We start from the raw sequence: 20,042 nt of genomic DNA on the forward strand, positions 1-20,042 counted from the left end.
TCTACTGACATTAATCTTTGAAATGGAAAGTGTTTAAAATCAGAATGAGAGTGTTATCCAGGTTGACAACTACAGGTGGATGACTACAGGTTGATGAGTACTGGTTGATGGCTACAGGTGGATGACTATAGGTTGACAAGTACAGGCTGATTAGTACAGATTGATGAGTACCCATCCAAAGCTCCTGACACTTAGCAATGAGGCATTTCATAATTTTCTGGTGAATCATGGTCCACTTAGCACAACAATGCAGGCGTCTGTGCATTATTTAATCATCTCATGCCCACCTTTGTGACGGCCACATTCTTGTTCTGTTTCAGTCACAGCAAAACTAGGTAAGAACTTAAAAAGCATGGGCTTTGCAGCACTGAACACAGGTAGTTCACACACTAACAATCACTCCTCCAGGGGGACTAACCATCGTACAGTGTTGCCAGCTTGATGGGAACTGTGGTGGCATAAGGAAGTGCGTACATTTGGTTTTGGAGGGGAACTTACCTCCTCTTTGGCACTTCTAACAAGTTAAGCAAGTGCTCATTGGTCCCCTGACCCAGCAGGGACTCAGGTCTCAGTATCTCATCTGTTCACTAAAGACCATTCTGATGGACAGCTATTTAAGAAAGACCCAGGGCCCATTAAAGCTAACGGGGTTCACTTGCACATGCATGTGACTTCACTGTGAATATACGACCAAGGCCTATGACACAGTCAAGTCACTGCCAACTCTCTGAATGACACATGAAAACTCATTTAATCTCATTGTAAGACCCACCTCATCTTCGTGCTTCCCTTCTCTCTGTCCCTAGCAACATGCCCTCCATGTTTGGGAGAACTACCAAGAAATTGGTCAAAGAGATCGGAGACCAAGAGCTCAGACCTGTCAAATGCTTGGTGAGCGCCACCAAGATACGCCGGTTTTCTCTAATACAGAGGAAGAAGGCTCGCTCTCGGTTTTGGCAACTACCTGATGTTCCACTTGATGTTTCCCTCATGCACATCCTTGAACCAGGCTCTTCGGTTCCAGGTATTGTCAGCCAGGGGCATAGGAGGCAGGGGCTGCAAAACAAGGGTGCAGGGAGAAGGGGTGCAGCAGGCAAGACTTGCTGAGACACCCACCCAGGGGACCTCATCATTCCTTAGGGTTAGGACAGTATCCCTGTTATCCAGCTCCTGGGTGGATTCAAACGTCCTCAGGAGTAATTTACACTCAAAATGTCGGCTGATGAGTTAGCTTCTCAGTTGAGATTCAGTGGAGTGGGAGAGCTGGGGCGAGCTAGGGCTCAGTCGTGCCATTTCCATGCCATTTCCCAGCTGTTCCAGCGGGAATTCTTGGCTGAACCTCAGGTACCTTGTTTGTTTCCAGACGCTGCTGTGGAAGTGTCTGCCGACTTCAGTGACACCGAGGTCATGAAGCAGCAGGCGGCTGGGAGCGTGAATGCTGGGGCAGAAGCGGGCTTCTCAGAGGAGACTGCTGTGTGCCGAGGGTCCTCCCTGGAGTACCAGATTGTTAGCACCCCACACGAAACCTGGACAGAGCTTCAGAAGAGGTGAGGGCAAGGGGAGGGACCTGGTCAATGGGCCCCATGCGGAGGTCTCCTTGTGGGCAAAGAGGCTCACAATGAAGAAAATAACACCCCAGATCATGCCGCCCTTCTTGGGTATTCACACATTCATTCATTCATTCATTCAGCGAGCGGTGATGAGTTATCTAATAAGTCTTCATTAAAGTTGCAGTTGTTCATTACAATGCTGTTTTCTGGAGAGAATAGGGTAATGCCAAGACATAAAAATCCCTGCCCTAAAACGTATTTACTGGGGCAGGGGACATACAGTGAGTGAGAAAAATAAGCAATAAAGAATAAGTTAAATTATTAATTTAGGTGAGGCAAAGGCTCTGAAACTCTTTGTTTAAACAAAGTATGACCTAATGTCCTAGGACTTAATTTACCTCAGTGCCTGTGAAAAAAGACCTTTTAGAAACAGAGATTTCAATTTAAAGTGTATTTCTTTCTTTTTAAAAAATATGTTTTTATTGATTTCAGAGAGAGGGAGAGGGAGAGATAGAAACATCAATGATGAGAGAGAATCATTGATTGTCTGCCTCCTGCACAACCCCTTCTGGGGATTGAGCCTGCAACCCAGGCATGTGCCCAGACTGGGAATTGACCTGTGACCTACTGGTTCAGAGTTTGATGCTCAACTACTGAGCCACACAGACCAGGCCCAAATAGTATTTCTGTCAGTGCAAAGAAATACTGAAGTAAGCAACCAGTAAAAATCACAGGGTATTGAGACTGAAAATTACTTTGACAGGGCATGGCACCGTTTCTGTATTTCTGGTGTGTTGTAAGACTTTCATTAGAACTAACACAAAGACTTTATGGTATAAAAGAGTATGTGGCAGGAAAATAAAAGTTGTCCTATAATTTTTTCAGCAGTTTAAGAGGCTCCAATTTCAGGGATACTATTTCTGAGGACAATTTGAAATGTGAAAAGAAAGTCAGTGAGACACTTTTGGTAAATGGATGTGGGTAGTGTCAGGAGCTGGTAGAAGAGGGGCTGGAGGGAGGGGCTATTTAGGTCTCTCTGTGGAGCTAACAGTTGAACTGAGACCTGCAGACTAAAGGGAGCAAAGAGCAGGAGTAAAGTGGTCCAGATGAGGGGTTTGAAGCCTAGACCAGGACCAGCTTGGACCAGCCTGGCGTTTCCAGGAGCTGTGGGAAGTCAGTGAGGTGGGAGCTTAGCCAACCAGGATGAAGGTGACAGAAGTGAGGCTTGGAGGTGAGTGAATGTCAGATGACACAACATCTTAGAGACACGGTAAGGTCCTTGACTTCCTCCAGAGGGCGACGGGAAAACTCACACTGGAGGCTGTGACCTCCTCCACTGAAAAGCAATGCAAGGATCTTTCAGTATTCCCCGCGGTTTTATACAGGGCACCAACCCAGTGGGGCCTTTAGTGGAATGAGAGTTGAGCCTGAGAACAGAAATGCAGATGAAATCCGTCTTCAGTACTTTCAACCCATCATGTCCCCACCCAGACCTGCATCTTCACGGTAGCCCTCCCAGCCACCTGCCAGGGACAGTTACTCTGTCCACATCCCCATGTGCTTGTCCTGGAAACTCATCCAGCACTTCCTGCTTCATCATGTTTATCTGTTTGCCCCCAGCCCATCCCACTATGCCTCTGGACAATGGTCAGGCTCCCTGGGGACTGTTGTCAACCAAGTGGACCTGTCCACTCCTGGCCTCTTCAGGTGGGAGGCCCAGGCACTGGGCATCTATAAACTGCCCTCTAACAGGACCAATATAATTTTGGGAAATGCCCATGCCTTTCTCAAAATGGCCTGCATACTCTCCTTCTCACACCCCTATCAGAAAATGGGGGCCCCTCCACTCTGTGTAGCAAAGAAGATGTTTCGCTTTCCTTGGTAACTTACCCCATGTGCCAGGATCTTTCTACCTGTGGCAGGCACACCCCTTCCAGGTCCTGAGGAGGAGGGTGACCCAGGGCCAACCGGGAAGGCATCTCTTCCTACTCTGACCCTCTCCTCCCCACAGGAAACTGCCGGACCCAGAGCCATACTTTCTGAAGCAATGCCGGGAAGCAGGGGTGAATCTGTATGTTGTGACCGAGACTGTGGAGCTGCGCAACAGCCCTGTGCTGCAGGATCATAGCAGCATGAACATCTCGGGGAAATTCTCCATCCCTCTGAATATTTTTGTCAAGGTATGAGGTGGGGACCCTGATCAATAAAATAGAAAGTAGATTTAATTATGTGGTATTACATTTGCTTTGGGTAAAGGATGGATTCTGACAAATCTAAAGGGGTGGCTGCCGTACTATCTACAGGTTCAGTCTTATGCAGGAAGAAATGAGGGACCCCTATTACCAAACCTCAGTGGTTTAAGTTCCCTAAATGCTGTGGCTTCCTGAGGAGAATTGATGAGGGAGGTTTAAATGTCTTCAGGCTTATAGGATTGATATAACTCACAAAAACCAACAATAGTATTTTAAATTATAAAGTAAATTCATTTATCAGATAGTGTGTGTTTATAATGTGCTTTTACACATTATATATACATCATCTTTATATATAAAAGCCTAATATGCAAAGTGTCCCCTTGAGAGTTCAACTGACTGGGAGTTGGATTGCTCTCTATGAGGTGCACTGACCATCAGGGGGTGGTGCGAAACAAAAGGAGGCCGCGGCAACTAGGGACCCTACCTGTGCAGGAATTTCATGCACTGGGCCTCTAGTATGTATATGTGTGTGTGTGTGTATATATATATAATACACACACATACATATTTGTGTGTGTATGTGTGTATGTATATATATATATACACACATACATACATACTAGAGGCCCATTGCATGATGATTCGCACAATAGGCCTTCCTTCCCCTAGCTGCTGGCACTGGTTTTCCTCTGGCACCCAGGACCCATTTCTTTGGTCCGGCTGCAGCAGCGAGGCTTGGCTTCTCTGCTCCGGCTGCAGCCAAGAAGCCAAGCCTCTTCAGTCTTCAGTCATCTTCAGTCTTGGCTCTGTGCCTGCATATGCAAATTAACCATCATCTTTGTTGGGTTAATTTGCATACTCATCTTGATAGGCTGGTGGGCGTAGCAGAGTGACACTAATTTGCATGTTTCTCTTTTGTTAGTGTAGATATATATAGTGTAAAAGCACATTATAAACACACACTATCTGATAAATAGCCTGCCCCACACCCCAGCACAGGCTCTCACCCCACTACTGTCTGTGTCCATTGGTTATGCTTATTTACATGCATAAAAGTCCTTTGGTTGCTCTCTTACTCCCCTCCCCCCGCTACTACCACCTCCCCTGCCTTCCCTCTGAGGTTTGACAGAGTGCTCAATGCTTCTGTCTCTGGATATATTTTTGTTCATCAGTTTATGTTATTCATTATATTCCACAAATGAGTGAGACCATGTGATATTTATCTTTCTCTGACTGGCTTATTTCATTTAGCATATTGCTCTCCAGGTCCATCCATGCTGTTGCAAATGGTAAGAATTCTAGGAGATGCATTGGTAAACATATTGCTATGATATATGTTTGATATTTTGCTGCCTATGGATTCTTCTAAGATTTTTATGGTTTCCCATTTTACAATGAAGTCTTTTATCCATATTGAGTTTATTTTTGTGTATGGTGTAAGTTGGTGGTCTAGCTTCATTTTTTTGCATGTATCTGTCTAATTTTCCCAACACCATTTATTGAAGAGACTGTCTTGACTCCATTGTATGCTCTTACCTCTTTTGTTAAATATTAATTGAGGATAATGGCTTGGGTCAATTTCTGAGTTCTCTGTTCTATTCTATTGGTCTATATGTCTGTTCTTGTGCCAGTACCAGGCAGTTTTGACAACAGTGGCTTTGTAATATAACTTGATATCTGGTATTGTGATCCCTCCAACTTTGTTCTTCTTTCTCAGGATTGCTATAGTTATTCGGGGTCTTTTTTTTATTCCATATAAATTTTTGGAGAGTTTGTTCTAAGTCTGTGAAATATTGGTATTTTAGTGGGGATTGCATTGAATCTATAGATTGCTTTGGATAGTATGGACATTTTAATGATGTTGATTCTACCAATCCATGAACACGGTATATTCTTGAAACTTGTTTAATATCTTCCTCTATCTCTTTTTTTCAATGTCCTGTAGTTTTCTGAGTACAGGTCTTTTACCTCCTTAATTAAATTTATTCCTAACAAAAATCTTAAGTTTTTATGTTGCAATGGTAAATGGGATTGTTTTTTTAGTTTCTCTTTCTGTGAGTTCATTATTAGTGTATAAAAATGCCATATATTTCTGAATGTTAATTTTGTATCCTGCTACATTGCTGAATTCATTTATTAAATCTAGTAGTGTTTTGGTGGAGTCTTTAGGGTTTTCTATGTACAATATCATTCATTTGTGAATAATTACAGTTTTACTTCTTTTCCAATTTGGATAACTTTTATTTCTTCTTGTCTGATCGCTATGGCCAGCACTTCCAGTACTATGTTGAATGGGAGTGGTGAAAGTGGGCATCCCTGTCTTGTTCTTGTACTTAAGGGAAATGGTTTTAGTATTTGCCCATTGAGTATGATATTGGCTGTAGATTTGTCATATAAGGCTTTTATTATGCTTAAGTATGATCCCTCTAATCCCACTTTGCTGAGAGCTTTTATCAAAAAAGGGTATTGGATTTTGTCAATTGTTTTTTCTTATCAATTGATATGATCATGTGATTTTTGTCTTTCAATATGTTTATGTGATGTATCATGTTTATTGATTTGCGGATATTTTACCAACCTTGTATCCCCCAAATAAATCCTACTTGGTCATGGTGTATAATCTTTTTAATGTATTGCTGGGTGTGATTTGCTAATATTTTGTTGAGGACTTTAGCATCTATGTTCATCAGAGATATTGGCCTGTAATTCTATTTCTGTGTAGTGTCCTTATCTGGTTAGGGGACTAGGGTAATGCTGGCTTCATAAAAAGAGCTTGGAAGTGTTCCTTCCTCTTGAATTTATTGGAATAGTCTGAGGAAGATTGGTGTTAGTTCTTCTTTGAATGTTTGGTAAAACTTCCCTGTGAAACCGTCTGGATGAGGGCTTTTATTTGCTGGAGGTTTTTTGATTACTGTTTCAGTTTCATCAGTAGTTATCAGCCTGTTCAGGTTTTCTGATTCTTCCTGATTGAGTTTTGGAAGATTGTATTTTTCTAGGAATATTTCCATTTTATCTAGGTTGTCCAGTTTGTTTGAATAGAGTTGTTTGTAGTATTTTCTTACAATCCTTTGTATTTGTGTGGGGTCGGTTGTTACTTCACCTCTTTCATTTCTGATTTTGTTTATTTGGGTCTTCTGTCTGTTTCTTGGTGAGCCTGGCTAGAGGTTCATCAATCTTGTTATCCTTTCAAAGAACCAGTTCTTGGTTCTATTGATCTTTTGTGTATATATATTGTCTCTATGTCATTTATTTCCACTCTGATCTTTATTATTTCCTTCCTTCTACTTACTCTGGGCTTTTCTTGTTGCTCTCTTTCTAGTTCTTTAAGTTGTAGGGTTAGATAACTAATTACCAGTTTGTTTTTTGTTTTGTTTTTTTCTGAGGTAAATCTGTAGTGCTGTGAACTTCTCTCTTAGGACTGCTTTCATTGTGTCCCATAGATTTTGGATTATTGTGTTTTCATTGTCATTTGTTTCCAGAGTATTTTTTATTTCTTCTTTGATCTCTTTGGTAACCCCTTCATTGTTTAAAAGCATGCAATTAGCCTCCATGTGTTTGATTGTTTTTATTGTAGTTGACTTCTAATTTTATGCCATTGTGTTCTTGATATGATTTCAATCTTCTTGAATTTGTAGAGACTTAGGCTGTGTCCTAATATGTGGTCTATCTTTGAAAATATCCCATGTGCAGTTGAGAAGAATGTATATTCCGTAGCTTTGGGGTGAAATGTTGTGAATATGTCAATTAGTTCTACCTGTTATAGTAAGTCATTTAGGATTGCTGTTTCTTTGCTGATTTATTTTTTTTTGTCTAGAAGATTTATCCAGTGATGTCAATGGGGTATTAAAGTCTCCTACTATGATTGTATTGCTGTCAATCTCTCCCTTGATATCTTCCAGAAGTGTTTTTTATGTATTTGGGTGCTCCTGTATTGGGTGCATATATATTTACAAGAGTTATATCCTCTTGTTGACTTGATCCCTTTAGTATTATGAAGTGGCCCTCCTTATCTCTTGTTATGGCCTTCACTTTGAGGTCAATTTTGTCAGGTATAAGTGTTTCTATCCCAGCTTTTTCTTCACTTCCATTTGCCTGAAACATTTTTTTCCCCATCCCTTCACTTTCATTCTATGTGAGTTCTTTATTCTGAAGTGGGTCTCTTGTAGACAGCAAATATATGGATCATGTTTACTTATCCATTCATCTACTCTATTTTGATTGAAGCATTTAACCCATTTGCATTTTAGGTTATTATTGAGAGGAACTTATTTGTTGCAATTTTTAATTTTTATTCCTGTGTTCCTTCTTCCCTTTCTATTTCTTCTTTTTACAGTAGTCCCTTTAACATTTCTCACATTGTTGTAATAAACTCCCTTAGCCTTTGTTTATCTGTGAAGCATCTGATTTCAATTTTGATTTTGAATGATGGCTTTGTTAGATAGAGTATTCTTGGATTTAGTCCCTTGCTTTGCATCATTTTCTATACTTCATTCTATTCCCTTCTGCCTGATGTGTTTCTGTTGAGAAATCAGTTGATAGTCTAATGGGAGATCCCTTGTAGATAACTTTCTGTCTCTCTCTGGCAGCCTTTAAGATTCTTACTTTGTCGTTGATGTTTGCCAGTTTAATTACGATGTGTCTTAGTGTTAGTCTTTTTGGGTTCATCTTGTTTGGGACTCTCTGTGCTTCTTGGACTTGAGTGACTTTTTCCTTCCTAAAGTCAGGGAAGTTTTCTGTCATTATTTCTCCAAACAGGTTTTCTATTCCTTGCTCAGCTTCATCTCCTTCTGGCACCCCTATTATGTGGGTATTGTTTCATTTCATGTGTCCCAGAGCTCCCTTAAACTCTCCTCTTGCTTTTTATTTTATTTTTTCCAGTTGCTGCTCTGCCTGGGTGTTTTCTTCTACCTTGTCTTCAATCACACTGATTTGGTCCTTAGCTTCTTCTAGTCTACTGTTGAAACCTTCTATTATAGCTATATCATTCTTCATTTCCTTGGATTCTTACACATCTTGAAGAATTTCTCATCCAGACATTTGAGCATCCTTATAACAATTACTCTGAATTCTTTCTCTGACAAATTGCTTGACTTCATTTCATTTAGTTCCTTTTCTGGTGCTTCCTCCTTTTCTTTCATTTGGGGGTTGTTTCTTTCTTTTTTTAAAAAATTAAATCTTTATTGTTCAGATTATTACAGTTGTTCCTCTTTTTTCCCGCCATAGCTCCCCTCCACCCGGTTCCCACCACACCTCCTGCCCTTACCCCCCACCCTCACTGTCCTCACCCATAGGTGTACTATTTTTGTCCAGTCTCTTCCCGCCCCCCCCGCACCCCTTCCCCCCCCCCCCCCCCCCGGAGGACAGTCAGTCCACTCCCTTTCTATGCCCCTGATTCTATTATATTCACCAGTTTATTCTGTTCATCACATTACTTATTCACCTGATTTTTAGATTCACTTGTTGATAGATGTGTATTTGTTGTTCATAATTTGTATCTTTACCTTTTTCTTCTTCTTCCTCTTCTTAAAGGATACCTTTCAGCATTTCATGTAATACTGGTTTGGTGGTGAACTCCTTTAGCTTTTCCTTATCTGTGAAGCTCTTTATCTGACCTTCAATTCTGAATGATAGCTTTGCTGGGTAAAGTAATCTTGGTTGTAGGTTCTTGGCATTCATCACTTTGAATATTTCTTGCCACTCCCTTCTGGCCTGCAAAGTTTCTGTTGAGAAATCAGCTGACAGTCATATGGGTACTCCCTTGTAGGTAACTGACTGTCCTTCCCTTGCTGCTTTTAAAATTCTCTCTTTGTCTTTTGCACTTGGTATTTTATTATGATGTGTCTTGCTGTGGTCCTCTTTGGATTCCTTTTGTTTGGGGTTCTCTGCGCTTTCTGGACTTGGAAGTCTATTTCTTTCACCAGGTATGGGAAGTTTTCTGTCATTATTTCTTCAAATAGGTTTTCAATATCTTGCTCTCTCTCTTCTTCCGGCACCTCTATAATTCGGATGTCGGTACGCTTGAAGCTGTCCCAGAGGCTCCTTACACTATCTTCATATTTTTGGATTCTTTTTTGTTTTTCCGGTTGGGTGTTTTCTGCTTCTTCATATTTCAAATCTTTGACTTGATTCTTGCGATCCTCTAGTCTGCTGTTGAGACTCTGTATAATATCCTTTATTTCAGTCAGTGTATGCTTAATTTCTAGTTGGTCCTTTTTCATAACCTCGAGGGTCTCACTAGATTTATTGAGGGTCTCACTAAATAAATCAGCGGTTTCTAGAAAATTCTTGAAAAACCTTATAAGTGTGGTGTTGAACTCTATATCTAGTAGTTTGCTTTCTTCCATTTCTGCCATTTGTGACCTGTTTCTTTGTCTCTACATTTTGGCTGCTTCCCTGTGTTGATAGAGTGGCTTTGTGTGCTTGGTGTACTATAGGGCCCAGTGGCTCAGTCTCCCCAATTACCTGAGGTGGGCACTCTTGGTGCACCCCCTTGTGGGCTTTGTGCACAGTCTTGTTGTAGTTAAGCCTTGATTGTTGTAGGATCACTGGAAGGAATTGACCTCCAGGCCAATTGGCTGTGAGAATCAGCTGTGTCTGCAGTGGGAGAACTTCTGTGCTGGAGACACACCCTTCTGGGGCAAGACTTGCTTCAGTGAGGCTTTGGTGCTCACTGAGTCTGCCCCCTGAGTGTGTCCCATTTGGATCTGAGGAGTTGTAATCTGGATGGTCCCACTCTGACCACTGGGTACACTGGCTCTTGGATCTCTAAGGAGGTGCTAATTTAGCCTCTGCCTGAGCCTACCCAGCAGGAGAGATCTTCAGCTTCCTCTTCTTTGTTTGGGGTTTGGAGGTGCCCAGATGAGGCCCAGCTGTGAAGCAGTGTAAGCTGCTGTGGGGCCTTGGGCCTTCTTTTGGAAGTTCTGTGTCTCTCTGCTCCAGCTGCAGTTTGTTAGGTAATTTTCAGATTGTAAAGGGCCAGGCCTTTCATGTGCAAAAGCCTCTGGGCACAGCTTGGGTAGGGCAGGGTCTCAGGGGATTAACTAGGCAGAGCAAGCAGCTATGGCTGATTCTCAGTCCTACTCTAAGAGGACCCAGGTCTCACTGTTCCGCAGTAATCACTGCAAGCACCTCTGAGAGAAAGCTGCCCTCGAGTTCTGACTGATGCCAGACAGTCCAGTTTCTCCCAGTATGAGCCTGGGTCTCCAGAGACTCGCCCGGAACTGGAGTTCAGAGCAGTCAGGAGCTTGAGACTCCCTCCCGATTGAAAAAGACAACCATGTCTTCAGTTGCCAGCCCTTTCCATGTGTGCCTCCGTACCTCTGCACTTTACTTCCGCACCTCCTCTGAGTCTCAGTTTGCTTTTCTCTTTCCTTCTAATTGTAGACTTTCCACTCAGCCAGCCTTCCTGTGGTTCTGAATGATGTCTGCTTTGTCTTTTAGTTGTATTTTTGAAGTTGTTGTGCGAGGCAGCAATTTCTGGTGTTTATCTATGGTGCCATCTTGGTTTCTCTGGAAGAACTCTTCTGGGGGTTGTTTCTTTATCTCCTCCTTTTTGCTGTTCTTTTGTAATTTTTTCTATGTATTAGATCAGTGATGGTGAACCTCTGACACCTCTGACACACGAACTCATTTTTTGGTTGATTTTTCTTTGTTAAATGGCATTTAAACATATAAAATAAATATCAAAAATATAAATCTTTGTTTTACTATGGTTGCAAATATCAAAAAATTTCTATATGTGACACGGCACCAGAGTTAAGTTAGGGTTTTTCAAAATGCTGACAAGCCGAACTCAAAAGGTTCGCCATCACTGTATTAGATCAAACTGCTATGCCACCCAGATTTTTTGAATTGGTCTTATGTACTAGATGTTTTGTGGGATCCAATGGTGTAGTCTCTCATGTCTCCTGGACTGGGAGTTCTACGGAGGCCCTCTACTTGAGATATTTGGTTCTTTTGATGTAGTTGGGTCTTGAATGTTTGTCCCTTTTGTGGATGGAGTCTCCTCTCAGGGTGTATGATTATACACATTTTATATGTAGTTTGTCCTCACTTAGAAGAATTAGAAACTCGAGAAAAAAAAATGGGATTGTGAACTAATTTCCCCAAGGCCGGTGATTTTGTCTTGAGGAGGGAAGTTTGAACAAGTGAAACATTGTTCCAATGTGAAGGGTGTTTGAACTTCAACTTTGGGTTTCCATCTGCTTGGGTTGGGAAACTGGCTTTCTGAGAACAAAGGACAATCCTGTGTCATCCTTCCCCAACCCACTCTGCCACCACTGTCACAGTTCTTCCCAGCCAGCTGGGTGCTAAGTGTTGGCCATGGGCTGTGATGTCATTAAACAGTTTGCATATCACCTCTGGGTTATGGCTGCATCAATTTTGTTTTGGTCAATCAGACAAAAGATCAGTAAGGAAACGGAGGACTTGAGCAGCGCCATGTAGATTAATTGAACTATATTCCCTAACAGACATAGACAGAACATGCTGTGGAGTAGCACACGTGTTCTTCCCACATACCTGGAGCATTCTCCAGCCCAGCTCACATGTGAGGCCTCCATATCAGTCTGACCAAGTTTAAGAAGCCTGAAGTTACACCGGATATCTTTTCTGGCCACAATGGAATAAAACTAGAGATCAATAACAAAAGAAAAACTAACAAATTCACAAATATATGGACATTTTAAGAAATATACTCTTGAACCTCCCATGAGTCAAAGAAGATTCCATGAGGGAGATCAGAAAATATCTCTAGACAAATGAAAATGAAATATAGTACCATATTATACATATAAAAATGGGTGAAACACTACATTTTTTTTTACCACAATAGATACTAAATGGAAGAGCTACATAATAACAAAAAAGCTTAAGAAAATTCAAGTAAACTAAAATACATCTTTCTTTTATTGCAAGATGTGGAGTCTTACTTATATCCTCAAATACCTTATTGTCATGTTCCACTTGAACAAGGTATAAAATCATAAAGTAAAAAAAAAAAAAATTTGAAACAACAGCAGACAAGAAGTATCTGACTTGAGAGAACCAAAATGGTGGCATAGGTAAACACCAGAGATTGCTGCCTCGCACAACCACTTCAAGAATACAACTAAAAGACTGAACGGACATTCCAAAACCACAGGAAGGCTGGCTGAGTGGAAATTCTACAACTAGAAGGAAAGAGAAAAGCATACTAAGACTCAGAGGAGGTGCAACTTGGAAGTACAGAGGTACAGAGGTGCATGCGGAGAGGGCTGGCGGCTAAGGACACGGTTTTCTTTTTCAATTGGGAGGGAGTCTCAAGCTCTGAGCTCCAGTTCCAGGAGAGTCTCTGGGGACCCAGACTCATATGAGAGAAACTGGACTGTCTGGCATCGGTGGGAACTCGAAGGTGGCTTTCTCTCAGAGGTGCTTGCAGTGTTTGCCAGAACACTGAGAAGCAGGGCCTCTAAGGGCAGCCATAGCTGCGTGCTCCGCCCTGTCGATCCCCTGGGACCCAGCTCTGCCCAAGCCAAGCCACGCACAGGAGGCTTTTGCATATGAAAGGCCTGGCCCTTTGCAATCTGAAAATTACCTAACAGATTGCAGCTGGCCCAAGGCCCCAGGCAACTTGCATTGCTTCACACCTGGCTCCTACTGGATAGCCTCAGGCAGAGGCTAGATTAGCACCTCCTTGGAGATCCAGGAGCAAGTGTGCCAGGTGGTCAGAGTGGGACCATCCAGATTGCAGCTCTTCAGATCCATAAAGGACACATTCAGGGGGCAGACTCAGTGAGCACCAAAGCCCCACTGAAGCAAGTCTTGCCCCGGAGGGGTGTCTCTAGCACAGAAGTTCTCCCACTGCAGACACAGCTGATTCTCACAGCCAATTGGCCTGGAGGTCAATTCCTCCCAGTGATACCTACAACAATCAAGGCTTAACTACAACAAGACTGTGCACAAAGCCCACAAGGGGGTGCACCAAGAGTGCCCACCTCAGGTAATTGGGGAGACTGAGCCACTGGGCCCTATAGCACACCAAGCACACAAAGCCACTCTATCAACACAGGGAAGCAGCCAAAATGTGGAGACAAAGAAACAGGTCACAAATGAAAGAAATGGAGGAAAGCAAACTATTGGATACAGAGTTCAAAACCACACTCTTAAGGTTTTTCAAGAACTTTCTAGAAACCGCTGACAAATTTAGTAAGACCCTCAAAATGATGGGTGAGACCACCGATAAATGTAGTGAGATCCTCAAGAAATCTAGTGAGACCATCGAGGGTATGAAAAAGGACCAACTAGAAATTAAGCATACACTGACTGAAATAAAGGATATTATGCAAGTTCCAACAGCAGACTAGAGGATCGCAAGAATCAAGCCAAAAATTTGAAATACGAAGAAGCAAAAAACACCCAACCGGAAAAGCAAAACGAAAAAAGAATCCAAGAATCCGAAGATAGTGTAAGGAGCCTCTGGAACAGCTTCAAGTGTACCGACATCGAAATTATAGAGGTGCCAGAAGAAGAGAGAGAGCAAGATATTGAAAACCTATTTGAAGAAATAATGACAGAAAACTTCCCCTACCTGGTGAAAGAAATAGACTTCCAAGTCCAGGAAGCGCAGAGAACCCCAAACAAAAGGAATCCAAAGAGGACCACACTAAGACACATCATAATTAAAATGCCAAGAGCAAAAGACAAAGAGAGAATCTTAAAAGCAGCAAGGGAAGGACAGTCAGTTACCTACAAGGGAGTACCCATATGACTGTCAGCTGATTTCTCAACAGAAACTTTGCAGGCCAGAAGGGAGTGGCAAGAAATATTCAAAGTGATGAATGCCAAGAACCTACAACCAAGATTACTTTACCCAGCAAAGCTATCATTCAGAATTGAAGGTCAGATAAAGAGCTTCACAGATAAGGAAAAGCTAAAGGAGTTCATCACCACCAAACCAGTATTATATGAAATGCTGAAAGGTATCCTTTAAGAAGAGGAAGAAGAAGAAAAAGGTAAAGATACAAATTATGAACAACAAATACACATCTATCAACAAGTGAATCTAAAAATCAGGTGAATAAGTAATGTGATGAACAGAATAAACTGGTGATTATAATAGAATCAAGGGCATAGAAAGGGAGTGGACTAATTATTCTTGGAGGTGAAAGGGGTAGGGGGGGATGTGGGAAGAGAGTGGACAAAAATCGTGCACCTATGGATGAGGACAGCGGGAGGACGAAGGGGTAAGGGCAGGGGGCGGGGTGGGAACCAGGTGGAGGGGAGCTATGGGGGGAAAAAAGAGAAACAACTGTAATAATCTGAACAATATTTAATTATTTAAAAAAAAAGAAGTATCTGAATTCCTTCAATATCCTCTGACTTCTAATATGTTTTCTTTATCTGTCATTTTCTGCAGTTTGAATTCATGGGTCCTGGATCTGTGGTTTGGTGTCTGACATTAATTTGGGGAAAATCATTATTTATTATTGCTTCAAATATTATTTTTTCTGTTAATTTCTCTCTTTTCCTTATATTCTCATTATATGTATGTTACAACTTTTGTAGTTGTCCCACAGTTCTTGGATATTATGTTTCATGTTTTTAGTCATTTTTCTCTTTGCTTTTCAGTTTTGAGATTTCTGTTGAGATTTCCTTAAGTGCAGAGGTTTTTCTTTCACTTGTGTCCAGTCTACTAATGAGCCAAAGAAAGCATTTCTTTATTTCTGTTGCAGTATTTTTATATCTTTAGCATTTCTCCTTTACTTTTTCTTAGACTTTCTATCTCTCTGCTTATATTACCTATCTGCTCTCACATTTTGTCTATGTTTTCCATTAGATCTCTTAGAAAATTAATCACAGTGGTTTAAAATTCCCGGTCTAAGAATGTCAACATCAATATTACAGTTGAGTCTGATTCTCAGCTTACTCTGTCTCTTCAAACTGTTGTTTGTTGCCTTTGAATATGCCTTGTAATTTTTGCTTTTGTTGAAAGTTGGATATGATACATGTGATAAAGGAACTCTGGTAAACCCGCCTTTAGTGATATGGCGGTAGATGTATGAGAAGGGAAGCACTCTATAGTCCTATGAATGGGTCCCAGTATTTTCCTTTTTTTAGTGAGCCTGTGCCCTAGGCTGTGAACTCACAAGAGGTTCTCAGTGCTCTCTCTCCCCTCTTGGATGTGGCAGGAGGGTAGAGGGAACTAGATTTGGATGATGCCCTTGCCCTGCATGGAAGATTAGAAGAGGCTGGAGCTGGGTATTACCCTTTTATCAATTGCTTCGGCTCCTATAAAGAGTAGGAAAATGAAAGCCTCATCAACAAGAGGAAGTGACTGGATGTATTTGAATCTGAAAAATCGAATCATTGCAGTATCAACATGGAATTGAGAGATGTGAGGGTAAACACGGATGAAATAAGGAAAAAAGAGCAGGAACTAGAAACCAGGAGGAGAGACGGTGAGAGCAGGGAGCTGCTGATCCCTTTTCTCATGAGCTTTCTCAATGTATTTGACTTTAAAATGACATGCATGTATGATGGTGTCACCTGGCTTCTGTTCCCAGGGTGAAGGACAGGGAGGGGGTCTCAAAGTGAGAGAGAAGAAGCTGACTGTGCCGAAGGGCTCGGTGGTGGCCTATAAGAGGAAGCAGCTGGTTTTCAAGGAGAAAGACTGGGGTAAGCAAAGGCTGAAGGAGGCATTGGGATCAAAGACTTGCTTCTCCTGGGAAGAGAAATAAGAAGAGGAGACCATCATCAGGCAACCTTGGCTTCTCTACCTGTTCAGAGAGAAGCAGCATTTGCCATCTGTCCAGGGCACACACATCACCACTATTCACAGTCTCCTTTAAGCAAGATCCCACTGAAATGTTGCTCTGGGAGGCAGGGACAGTATCCTACATGGAGAGAGTCAGAGGGGTGTGCTTAGCACTGGGTAAAGCATGATCCTACTCCCACATGTCTCTATTCAAGGTCCCTCCACTCTCAGCAGCTCACCTGTGGGAGGGGGGGAGGTGGGCACAGAGACCTCCAAGGTTACCCATACCCTCCATGGTAAAGCCCATAACATATTGGCACAACCAGGAACAAAACTGCAAACAAAGTGCCCTGGCACAACCAGGAACAAAACTGCAAATAAAGTGCCCTGTGATGCAGAATTGTATCTACATCTCTCCCTCCCTCCCCTGCCTCAAAATGCACAACACCCAACTGGGTTCTGAATTCACATGGGAAAACCATTTGCATCAAATACAACTATAAACCAGGGTCCAGTGGTCCTATGAACAAACCAGCTCAGGATCCTTGGCCTCTCCCCGCCCAAATGTGGAGTCCCAGTGATAGGTCAGCCTGATAAAGGTAGGGGACTAGCTCCTCAGAGATCAGGGGCTGAATTCACCATACAGAGAACTTCCCATCTCTCTCTCTCTCTCCCCCTCTCGCTCCCCCCCTCTTTCTCTCTCTCTCTCCCCCTCCCTTTTTCTCTCCCTCCCTCCCTCCCTCCCTCCCTCTCTCTCTTTTACACACAGCTATCTACAGCGTCCTCACTGCAACATCTGGTGAGGGGTGGGTCCTGCTGTTACTGACCTCCTGTCAGTGGCAATAGATGGAATGAGTATGAGCTCTCCATTTCTTTTTTTTATTTTTGGAGAAACAATTCAAAGCATTTTATTCATTAATCCATTTAATTCAATAATGTACCATATTGTACTGGCACTATTAATACTACTGTCATTATTTCCCTTTGAGAGGACCATGCTTTTGAAAAAATCTTACCATCGATTAACTCTAAAAAATTTTACCTTACCAAAAAGCAACCCCTAATCAGCTAAGATGGAGGTGATATGGGTAAGGTGTTTTAGTCAAAAGAGGGGAGCACAGGTAGACCAACCAAGCAAATTCAGTACGTGGCTTAAATCAGATGGCAGGGAGAGAGCACCAGCACAGCCAAGGCCTTCGAGAAGGTAGCTAGAAGTACCCTGCCAAGTAGGTTAGTCTGCAGAATGGGAAAGATACAACCCTTTCCTATTATCCACTCAAACCCAAGCAGAGAATATGAAATAATGAATAACTAGAGCGTGGTAACTTTCCAGAAAACAGAAAGTTGGAGTAAACACACCATTTCCAGATAAAAGTGAGGTTGATGTCAGTGTAGAGAAAGGTTTGGATATCTTCTTTAAGTTTGTTTTTGGCATTTTGGTATGTAAGCAACCAAGATGGAGAGGGAGGTTATCCCAAAGAGGAAAGTCTGTAAGAACCACAGTAGTTGAGCCCGAACATTCATGATGCCTTTAGACTTGCACAAAACCATGACATACAAGGACTCTCCCACGTGAATCAGCCAGGCAAGCCAATACCCATTGCGCAGAAGGATATGATGATGATCCACCAAGTACTGAGTGAAGGGGCCCAGGAGACCAAGACTATGATAAGGAATACTCTGAGGCCAAAAGACAACCCACGTGAAATATCCCAGCACGAGGGCTGTGACCAGTGAGGGCAAGGGTCTGGCTGTGCAAAAGTAGGCGGTGGCAGCCCTGCTGCCCTCTGAGTTTGCCACCACCATCTTGAAAGATGCAGCTACTGAGCCATGGTGTGGAGAGCCGTCCCTCTGTCCCCGTCCCCATATCGGAAAAGCTTGAGTAGCCGGTCTCATGGCCTAGAGTGCTGGCTAGAGGCACAGACTGACCAGTCAGCTCTCCATTCTTACAGAGTCAGTGGCTGAACTCAAACTTCAAAAATCTTATATAATAAAAGGGTAATATGCAAATTGACCTAAAGGTAGAATATCTGGGAATGACCGGTCGGTGTGACATGCACTGACCTCCAGGGGGCAGACATTCAATGCAGGAATGCTTCTACAGGGGGAGCGCTGCTCAGCCAGAAGCTGGCTTATGGCTGGCCAGTGCAGTGGCGGTGGCGGGAGACTAGAGTGGATAACCATCACCCAGGTGTCTATTGAAAAGGCAGGTTCTAGCTTCCTTTTTAGAGAGTCTGATACGGAAGGTATGGAGTGAGGTCAGGTCTCTGAGTTACCACAGCATTCCAGGTGATTCTGGAATTCCAGGTGATTCCAGGTCTCTGAGTTACCACAGCATTCCAGGTGAAGTGTCCCCAGGCGAACCTGATAAAAGCTGGAACATCTGGCCCAGAGGAGGAAGGGTGGGGCTGCAGGTGCAGGGATGTGAGAGGTTCCAGCAGGGATACCCATGACTCTGCTGACTTGGCTTCTTCCCACCCAGGCATTCACCACATCGCAGAGGATGATGATCAGGAAACCTTTCCAGCAGGTGAGTTGGTCGGGTTCTCTGCTTGGACCTTAGGCCCTGCTGAGCCCTTGACTTTCTTTGGACTCATAAACACCCTGCTGGAGCTCAGCCCCTACAGACCCTCAGGGAAACCATCCCTAGCCAGGCTCCTCCACCACCTCCTCATCTCACTGCTGTGACCCACACAGGCCCCTGGCCTCAGGGTGAGCCTTTCTCCTCTGAGTACTAGGGTAGTGGGGGGGGGGGGAGAGAGAGAGAGAGAGAGAGAGAGAGAGAGAGAGAGAGAGAGAGAGAAGAAGAAGAAGAAGAAGAAGAAGAAGAAGAAGAAGAAGAAGAAGAAGAAGAAAAGAGAGAGAGGAGAGAGAGGAGAGAGAGGAGAGAGAGGAGAGAGAGGAGAGAGAGGAGAGAGAGGAGAGAGAGTTGGGGGAGCAGAGACTGAGCTGTTGTGAGTGACCACTTCTGTTCCTCTCACCAACAGTAAGCATATGTCAACCCCAGTCCTTAAGTGGACAGATAGTAGATAGTGGGATGTGATCCCTCCACAAGGCCCCTTTTTACTACTGAAACCCCACGTGATTGCCTTTGCCATCCTCATGTGGGCCACTGGGCTCTGGTTCCCTTGACAAAGGGCAGGGTGGATGGAAAAGAGGGGATCGGGGAGAAGGGGGCAGAATGTAGATAAATTGTAAGTCTTCAGAGATTAATTTTGTTGTTTTTTTTGTTTGTTTGTTTTTGTTTTTTTAAAAATATATTTTATTGAATTTTTACAGAGAGGAAGGGAGAGGGATAGAGAGTTAGAAACATCGATGAGAGAGAAACATTGATCAGCTGCCTCCTGCACACCCCTCACTGGGGATATGCCCGCAACCAAGGTACATGCCCTTGACTGGAATTGAACCTGGGACCTTTCAGTCCGCAGGCCGATGCTCTATCCACTGAGCCAAACCAGTCAGGGCATTCAGAGATTAATTTTGGGTGGTAATTTGATTTCTCTTCTGGGCGGCATGGACCCTGCCGCCCCTCCAGTGGGTGAGTATGTGTTTGCTGGGGAGGGG

At 43.1% G+C, this 20,042-nt stretch overlaps 2 protein-coding genes across 4 annotated transcripts in view; one reads left to right on the forward strand and one right to left on the reverse strand.

Annotated features, from left to right (window-relative positions):
- Positions 1-20,042, forward strand: part of GSDMC (gasdermin C) — a 36,226-nt gene that overhangs the window by 2,097 nt on the left and 14,087 nt on the right. For all 3 annotated transcript variants that reach the window (XR_004972398.1, XM_036337646.1, XM_036337647.1), the window contains exons 3-7: positions 807-1,024; positions 1,364-1,547; positions 3,562-3,730; positions 16,288-16,399; positions 18,961-19,008. Coding sequence is in view for 2 of the 3 variants with exons in the window: in XM_036337646.1 (XP_036193539.1) it covers positions 811-1,024; positions 1,364-1,547; positions 3,562-3,730; positions 16,288-16,399; positions 18,961-19,008 (727 nt within the window). In the remaining variant the exon portion in view is untranslated. The remainder of the gene's footprint in view (positions 1-806; positions 1,025-1,363; positions 1,548-3,561; positions 3,731-16,287; positions 16,400-18,960; positions 19,009-20,042) is intronic.
- On the reverse strand, positions 17,895-18,299 carry LOC118670591 (transmembrane protein 254-like). Its single transcript, XM_036337655.1, has one exon. The coding sequence runs from the start codon at positions 18,282-18,284 to the stop codon at positions 17,895-17,897; it is 390 nt and encodes a 129-aa protein (XP_036193548.1). The 5' UTR covers positions 18,285-18,299.

Source organism: Myotis myotis, unplaced genomic scaffold, assembly GCF_014108235.1.
Source record: "Myotis myotis isolate mMyoMyo1 unplaced genomic scaffold, mMyoMyo1.p scaffold_m19_p_16, whole genome shotgun sequence".
Lineage (NCBI taxonomy): Eukaryota > Metazoa > Chordata > Mammalia > Chiroptera > Vespertilionidae > Myotis > Myotis myotis.

Coding starts and splice junctions, on each gene's coding strand:
- LOC118670591 (XM_036337655.1), bottom strand. CDS start 18,284: ATGGTGGTGGCAAACTCAGAGGGCAGCAGGGCTGCCACCGCCTACTTT.